This window comes from Wolffia australiana, chromosome 13, assembly GCF_029677425.1.
Source record: "Wolffia australiana isolate 7733 chromosome 13, ASM2967742v1".
NCBI lineage: Eukaryota > Viridiplantae > Streptophyta > Magnoliopsida > Alismatales > Araceae > Wolffia > Wolffia australiana.
Window position 1 is genome coordinate 13470410 of NC_135847.1, and position 8827 is coordinate 13479236.

The 8827-nt window shown below is 39.2% G+C and overlaps 2 protein-coding genes across 5 annotated transcripts; one reads left to right on the forward strand and one right to left on the reverse strand.

Moving 5' to 3' along the window:
- Positions 1–232: 232 nt before the first annotated feature.
- Positions 233–2956, forward strand: LOC144711247 (putative transcriptional regulator tpeD). 4 transcript variants are annotated; one of them, XM_078585189.1, is made up of 4 exons: positions 233–475; positions 615–749; positions 823–1487; positions 1595–2956. In XM_078585189.1, the coding sequence occupies exons 3-4, from the start codon at positions 1008–1010 to the stop codon at positions 2177–2179; spliced, it is 1065 nt and encodes a 354-aa protein (XP_078441315.1). In that variant the 5' UTR covers positions 233–475; positions 615–749; positions 823–1007; the 3' UTR covers positions 2180–2956. The 4 variants fall into 4 exon arrangements, with proteins under 4 accessions (XP_078441315.1, XP_078441317.1, XP_078441316.1 ...); XM_078585191.1 differs by having other exon boundaries at positions 649–749; XM_078585190.1 differs by having other exon boundaries at positions 663–749.
- A 172-nt stretch (positions 2957–3128) lies between these two features.
- Positions 3129–4788, reverse strand: LOC144711249 (transcription initiation factor TFIID subunit 10-like). Its single transcript, XM_078585192.1, has 7 exons — positions 4566–4788; positions 4410–4474; positions 3996–4058; positions 3661–3718; positions 3552–3602; positions 3383–3475; positions 3129–3279 (listed from the first exon to the last, which is right to left on the reverse strand). The coding sequence occupies exons 1-6, from the start codon at positions 4713–4715 to the stop codon at positions 3395–3397; spliced, it is 468 nt and encodes a 155-aa protein (XP_078441318.1). The 5' UTR covers positions 4716–4788; the 3' UTR covers positions 3129–3279; positions 3383–3394.
- Positions 4789–8827: the final 4039 nt, after the last annotated feature.

Here is an 8827-nt window from a genome sequence, read left to right on the forward strand (position 1 = left end):
CAGATTTTCTTTTTTGTTCTTGAAAATAATTGTCTACTTCCACTTAATTGCGGAACTTGAACAATAAGGGGGTCAAGAAGATATACGTACAAATTATGTTTATATTAAATGAGATAATCTTGAATTGTCATTATTGTGACTCTTTCAACATTTTGTACTTGAATGGGAATAACTTATTTGTATTTGGACAAATAAACCCCAAGTTTTTTTTTGCCAAAAAAAATTAGGTCTCATAAGACTAGTTCTCTAGGGCCGTACAGATCGGCAGTTTGATTTGACAGTTGCCGCCTCTTTTGATCTTTCGGGGGCTTCCCACCCTCGAGGCTCGACCCATTCTCTCTCCAGAAGCCCCCAAGCTCTCCGCCGGATCGCCACTGCGGTCTCTCTGTGACTGTCTCTCATGTGCTCTTGCCTTATTATAGCATCGCGACATCACCCGCTCGCCATTTTATTCCGCCAAATCGAAGATTCGTATGTAAGCTATATTTCCTCCCGCCTGATTCAAATTCCACTCCACATTTGCATCATCGCGGTTCGTAGAGTTCGTTGAAATCATCGAGTTCCTCTGTAACCACGATCTAATGGCCTCATGGTTCACTCGCCGTCTTCATTAGGTTCATTGCTGTCTATTTTTGCTAATCTAATCAGGTTATCTGTATCAGAATCGTACTATTTCATCTTCAGTTCGATTAGAAATAAGTGGGCCTTCGCAGATGGACGTATCTGAGGAGGACGACTCTGTAGACGAGGTATATTACATTTTTGGCTGTCATTCTTCAATTTAAGAAATTTAAGAAAGATGGAAATAACTTTCAACCGCAGATCTCATCTGATTATTCTGAAATAAGTTCCGCACAATATGACGAAGATTCAGAAGTGTTCCCCCCCAACCTATAGTATATGAAGAACTGTTTTGGTTGGTATTATTGCAATATTTGTAAAGAGAGCACACCATCAAAAGAGGTAATATTATTCAAGAAGTTCAAGGATGGTGTTTCAAGGAAGATATGGAACACTTAAAAGAATGCCATACCACAATTTACGGGCGACTTCCATCCGATAAATTAGTAGACAGGACTGAAGAGCAGAGGGCAGAAGAATCCCTAGATTTTATAGTCAGAACAGATATACCCTTCTCAGCAATAAATCATCCAAGATTTGAAAAATTCTGCTCATATCTTGCACGATGCACTGTGACTCTTCCTGATCCTGTTATTATACGATGCTTGGCATCAAGAAAGTTTGATGACGATAAGGCTAAACTAAGAGAGATACTTTGGACAGTTGAGAAAGTTTCTATCACTACAAGCACATGGATATCTGATGATGATGTGGGGATACTTGGAATCACAGTTCATTGGATTGACAATACATGGACCCTTCGTGAACATGTTCTCCAGGTTGAAGTGTCAGCCAGATGTCATGACGGCGAAGCCTTGTCATGTGTATTACGCCGTACGCTTAAAGACTATAATTTGTATACAAAGGCAAGTAATATCTCTTTGTTTTTTTGCATTTTTTCTCAAAATAAATTTGTGCATGCTTCTCTTGTAAGTTCTATTTGTTAAGCATGATTCTTGCATTCTTTTTACAGGTGCATGCCATTACCACCAAGAATACGAGAGATGATAGAACAATTGTTGCATATGTGCAAAGGTATTCCGAGTCCACTGTCTACCATACAACGTGCATGGCTGATGTCATCAACTTAGCTGTACAAAAAGGCTTGAATGGGTTGGGTAATTGCGCGGTATGTTCAGATGAGGACTACGAAGAATGTGACGATGCATCGTTTGATGCAAACCAAAGACCAGACGGCGATACCATCGATAGGCTGCAGAAACTTATCATGGAGATAAAGGGATCCAATGAAAGTATTAGCTGCTACGAAGCTTTATGCGAGGACGTGGACGTGGACGTGGAGAACCAAAATTTGTTAGACGAAGATGTCCAGACTGATTGGAACTCTACATGTGACATGATTGAAGCGGCTTGGGAGGACAGGGAAGTATTAGATAAGTTGGTGAAAGAGCGCTCCTCTATATCCAAAGAAAAGTTAAAGATTTCACCTGAAGAATGGGATCTTCTCAAGATTTTCGTAAATGGATCTCTGCCTTTCCTGGAGATCGCCGAGATATTAACTAAGTCAAAGGCCATCATTTTCATCGAGTGTAACTAGGCTTTATCAACTGCTATTAAAGCATCTAGATACAACAATTATCTAGAGGTGAAATGGGAAGAATATTGAGCAGTGAGCAAACAAGGATACTCAAAAATGCATATGCTATGATTAAGGAGAAGTTGCTTAAGTATGAAATCCATGTGAAGAGAAGGCCTATGTTTCCCATAGCCACAGTGCTTGACCCAAAATCGAAGTTCAAATATATTGTGCCAGACGAGCAAGATTTTGTTTCCCAAAATTTTTGTTTCGTTCAGTTAACAGGGCTAATTCTTCTACAACTACAAGTGCCAAACGTTCCAAAGTGATGATAGAATTATTGGAACTAGACGAGATGGGCACAAAAACATTGGATACATCTGGGAGGGCAGAAATGGAAAATTATCTTCGTGAGAGTTGCGTTGACCCCCATTATGATGACTCTCACCAATGGTGGCGAATGATGGGATCTAAAAAATATCCACGTCTTGCAGTGCTAGCAGAAGAATTTCTATCTATTTCAGCGACTAGTTCTCCATCAGAACGTCTTTTCTCTGCAAGTGGAGGGATTGTCTCATTCAAGAGGGATGGGTTATCAGCTGAAACTGCATCGGCTATGATGACTTTAAAATGCTGGTCTCGTGAAAATGCAAATCCCAAAATGGAGGAGCCCAAAACAGTTTGAATAGTGAAACTCTTTTTTTTTTTTAATTTTGAAGGTTCAGAATTTGAATTCGGACGTAAGATCGTTGTAAACTTTATATTTGCATGTTTATGATTATGGTTCATTTAGGTCTACGCTGATCATCCACTGGTCATGACGAATCTTGACAGAGAGAAAATTTGGTATAACTTCATTTTTTTTAACAAAGGTATAATTTCATAGTTCTCTATAATTTGTTTGAATTATTACTAAATCAGAGTTTAGAAATCAATCGCCATTAAACTATGCAGGCCTGCACCAATGGGCTATAACAACTAATATGTATAACTGAACATCGATAAAAACCAACAAAATATCACGACATAAAATGAAATTATCCTCCTCTTATCGTCTCAACCTCCTATTTACCTTGCGTTTTTATCTCACAACTTTGACCAGTAAGTCAATCAACATTTACCTGCATAATTAAAATTAAAAGAATTAGTACCATATCAAACATCCAAGAAACCCAACAGGAGAGAGAGAGAGAGAGAGAGAGAGAGAGAGAGAGAGAGATTAACCCGGAATCTAGGTCAATCCTCTCTCAATGATGTCTCTGTTCCAGTTGAAGGGTTTTCGGCAAAGTACTCCTGATGCTTCAAGTTTATGCCATACTAATTTTCAATAAAATTAAATTTAATTAGTCCCCGAAAATATGTTTGACTTGGAAGAAGGCGGAATTTAAATTACCTCTCTCAGAGCTTTTGAAAGATCTTCCATGCTCAACACCAATCGCTTATCCTACAGCACTAAAATGACTAGTTTCTGAAAATTAAAAATAAATAATGCAATTTTATACCTTCTGCTGTTTATCACGCTTGTCCTTAATAATGGATGTCTGCCTAGCCTTACAATGTCTGGAAGATCAAAGTTTACCATGAGTACAACACGGAAATCAGATGATCATTCATGTATGAATCGCATTGATAGTAGTGCCTAAGGTAGGTTAGATGTCAAGTGGTTTACTACGATAAAATGGCAGGCGTGATGGACATTTTCGAAAAATTTATCAGAAATGCGAGTTATTCATTAGTACCCCAATATTTTTCAGTATGTATATGCGCCATAAGACCTAGAAAAAATGTCGCATGGCTTTTAGTGAGATAGATCATATCATGTGGATGGAGCACTCACTGAAGGGCATCACTGGCGACCTCAGCAATAAATTTCTGTGTGGCCACAGCTACCAGCCGCGTTCTGTGAATTATAATTACAGAAAATTGAAATTAATATTTTAATAAGAGCAACAATGAGAAAATCATAAATCGGCATCATTCGGGAAGCAAATACAAAAGATGAATTATATGGTTGATCCTTTGTTATGAATAATAACCTAGAATGCTTGTTAGCGATAGTTTCATCAATTAATCATGACAAACCTCAATCAATTTCAATAGAAGAAGAAATATACAGAAAATTAAAATAGAAACCCTAAAATTCGCTGAAAAAAATTTTCGGATATAAAGTATGAATTTCTAAAAGTTTCAGAATTTTTTTTGCGAAGCATCCGGATAGAACTAAAGATGATAAGGGTCAGAGAGTAAGCACAATCTCATGTCGGGGCACTGGAAACCGCTCCTCGAAAGGTAATGTTCAGCTAACTCGTCTGGAATCTGCAGAAAGAAAGGATGATAAAAATAAGAATTCAGGGAAGTAAAGAAAAAATAAGGATAAATTGAAAGACGGTACTCATGTATTTCTAACAGTTGGAGTGTAGTCCATGAGCGATGCGAGGAATTCCGTCAGAGATGCATCGTCCTCATGCCTGGAGTCGCCCGCTGGCGAGGGGATCTGCGCGTGCAGGGGATGCTGCGCTTGCTGCTGATGATCCTGTGAATTGATCGGGTAATTCATCGTCGACTGAAGAACGGGAGGTTCGCTATTCAGCACTCTAGCAGACAGACGGGGGGAGAGAGAGAGAGAGAGAGAGAGGCGGTTAAATAAGGCGAGCCGCCAATCAGAGAGGCGGGTGCGGCATCGGACGGACGCCCGGACTCGGACCGGACTTCTGAAATTTCGCCGTTGTGTTACATTATAGATAAGCCCCTAAAGAATCTGTATTATTAAGGTATTCTAAAAAATGACGTTCTCATGTTTGATGAATTAATTCTTTTGATCAAGTAATATTCTTAACTGTAATCCATTTGTGATATTGAAGTCAAGTAACAAAAGACAAGGTTAATACCATAGAAATGCCCATTAATAATGCATGTGTGGAAGCAAATATCCACAGACAAAGATTCTCAAGTCATATTTACATTTGATAGGAAAAACATGTATGCTATGGTTGCTAAATGTATTTGTATGTACATTAGAAACCGTTGCATATCGATATATCGCCTTTTCTATCTCATCTTCTTATATGCACAACTGATCGCCGTTTTGCTCATATACTTTTAAGATTATATTTGCTTTGACATTGTTTATTCGTGTTTTCTTCATAGTGATTTATATATATGTATGTATATATACTGTATTGCATATATGAATACATTCTATATCAATATTTATATTACACGTACCACAGCATTTTGTCCCAAAAAGCTTACCTTATTGTCTCGTACCATCATTTTATCGACATAAATTATTTTGGCTCTAACTATCAATCTTCTAATTGCATCTATTCCTACATTTGACGCATGATATTTATTATTGCAATTTCTTATACATAACATATGGTGATTATACATCATGCGCTGTACCCCTCTGAATAGTCTGACGAGTAAATTGATTTGAGCATCATGTTTCTAAAAAATACCATTTGCATCTTCTTCGATATATATGATTAGATCCTTGTATACAGTTAAAACTGATTTAATCTATTGATGGTGATATCATGACCTAAAACTTACTAACTTTGAAAAACGTTAACATCCATAAGGGAATGTATACATATATGTATATATATTTGGTATCATCCTATGTTATTTATTTCCAATTTTGCTCGTAGAGTAATATTCTCATTGTGAAATCAAGAATTCAACATTGCATAGAAAACAAGAGGATACTTGTCTATTTATAGAAAGACATATAGGAATGCCTATTAGGTATAGGGAAGGTTATGTATGCCTATAAGGCCCCCTGAGCCTTGTCATCTCACACCCCCCCTGAAGATGGAGTGCTAATGCCGATCACGCTCTGCTTATGATATCGAATGATGCGAGAAACCGTTGTAAGAAGAGACACTCAATCCCTACGTGAAGAAATTGACATGATTTGTGGAAAATGCCACATAAGGAACATAAATGAGGACATCTTGTATCCGATGTCAAATGATGAGACAATTGAGCTCAATATGCACAATTCGTACATGAAATATCTTGTTGTCGGAAATGAGATGCATTGTCACAGTGCATTGGCAAGGCCCCCTACACTAGAAAATTGGGTTTTTCGGGGAGATTTTGTAGCCATAACATTTTGGATGTTGTCTCCACCGTCGCTCAGTAATTGGTTTTAGTAATGGAAGAGGTCAACAATGATTGCTTCTGATTTCGTTATGTCACAAGGTTAGCTCTAACATACACATAGCATCTGGTAATAGATGTTTGGTCTTCTTAGTCCCTCTCAAGGTTGGAGTCGGATTATCCATGTAATGTGCTTTTCCGAAATTGGAAGAAGGGGGCAAAAGAGTAAGTCCGTGACACAAATCAAGTGTCCGCCTTGTTGGTGATGTCAATTGACCGTTCCTTCCAGGGTTTCATACCATCGTCTTCATTCCACTTCTCCCATAACTTTCTTGAATTATTATTCAAAACTCTTGACCCCAAAGTTTGCTTCACAACTCTGAAGACTTCCTTTGATTCAGTTAGTTATTGGGTTCGATAAAAATTCATCCATAGTTAAGGGTTCACTAGGGTCAAAATATATAGAGAGTGGGATCAAGAATTTGTAGAATAACCAGGAAAAACAGCTTGCTTAAGTCAACCCATTGACTAACCTATGACTCAATGGTGAGCAGCACCTTCCGCACGACCTTGAGTCGGCATCATAGAAGCTGAGTAAGGTGCAGCCTGTGCCCCTCCAGTGTTTCGACTGTACATGGCCGAAGACCCGTAGCCTGCAGATACTCCCCTAGAGCTGATGTCATACGCCCCGCCACCACTGCCAAGGATGCCATCCCCATGGGAACCCACTCCGCCAGTTGGTGGTCGCCCCTGCATGCCAATTTCAGTAGATGATGACAATGATTAGGGTTTGCCTAACATCATCTCGGTATGATTTTTGTACGGCATAACGTTACCTAATATCCCATTATCAAAGCCTGGTAATCAGTATTGTTACCAGATAACCTTTATCGAATATCGATTATGAATAGGTAATAATATCAATAATGAATATTGATACTTCGGATCCCATAGCGAATAATGAATAATGCTACTGGCATTCGAAGATGTCAGTATAGCTATCGGATAACGAATAACGAACGGCTAGTCCGTTATATTAGTACGCATCTGCAGGATTTGTTATCTGATAATTAATTAGGGTTATCGGATAACGAAACACAGTGTGTGAATGTGTTAGGTAACGAACTTATCGATAACCAGTACCAATATTGCAATCGATACTAGTATCCAACATCGTTACCTGGAAGGACAAAACCCTAACGATGATAATGATGAAGATGGTTATGACAATGATGAGGAAGACCTGATGATTCGCATGGAGTTGTGTATGTGTAGCCTGTGACGGGGCACTCGGTGCATATGCCCCGACTTCTTGATACCCCATGTTGGACCCATATTGTCCCCCTGCACCTATTCACCACTCAGAAACTAGCAAGATCCCACAAAGAAGAGAGAAGAGAGAGAAAGAGAAGACACCACCTGCCCTCTCAGTATTCGCCAGGTCATTTCTCAGTTTGTCCACCTCTCTCAGCATAGAAACGTAGTTCTTCTCCATTGCTTTAAGTGAATCGAGGTGGTCACTGTGTCGTTTCCTCTCATACTCGTATGCAACCCTGCATTGGCAGACAACATAAGATTGTGGTATCTCTGGATTGATGCGGGTATTTTTTTCGTCACCTGTAGTTGTGATATTCCCTCCGGAGACCGTCTAACTCGGAAACAAGAGTAGGAATCTGTTGGACCTCAGTCTTAGAATGCTTCAGTTGCTGGGTCAACTGCTGGACTCTTAGTACCAGTTCTTCTCTCGCAGAGAGAAGAGCCTGGCCCTCCGCCCGGGCTTTCTGGAGCTCTATTTTGACGGCCTCCGAGGCTCGAAGATCATTCTCCATCAGCATAATCTTATCTTCGAGTCCATTCATCCTCTGTTCTTTCTAAACTTTCATGAGCTTGATCTGATCCTGAATCCTATGCAGCTCCTGCTGAGTAGCTGCGAGGTCCTCTCTGAGGATTACGTGGGAGGATGCGAGCCGATTGTTCTTGTTGAAATCCATGGTGTCTTGATAGAGAATGAATAGAGAAGAAGAAGAAGAATGAGAGGGAAAGAGAAGAAGACACAAGAAGAAGAGAGAAGATCGTTGTTATTCCGCAAAATCTTTCAATCGTACATTTGTTTGTATTTATATTACGTATATTATAGTTATAACAATAAAATGTTTGTTTTGTATTTCCGTTTATAACGGCTATAAATGTAGTTAATCCGAACTGTTATAACAGGATGAGGTGCACCGATCGCAGCCGTCGATCGGTGCCGTAGACCCATCTGATATAACGGATACTTCTGGATTAAATCTATCCGTTATAATAAGTGGGGTGCACCGATCGTGACCGTCGATCGGTGTCGTGGTCCCATCTTTTATAACTGGATTCTTACGACTTGATCTGGGCTGTTATAACTCTTCAACTTCTGATCCTAGCCGTCTATGTGATGTCCTATTATCTTTGATCCTGTCCTTCTACGTTTCATCCTAACTATGTTTGATCCTGTATTTGATCCTACTTTCTAATCCTCTATCGAGTATAATATATTCATTCATTTTACTAACTAATCTTGTTTAAAATCCT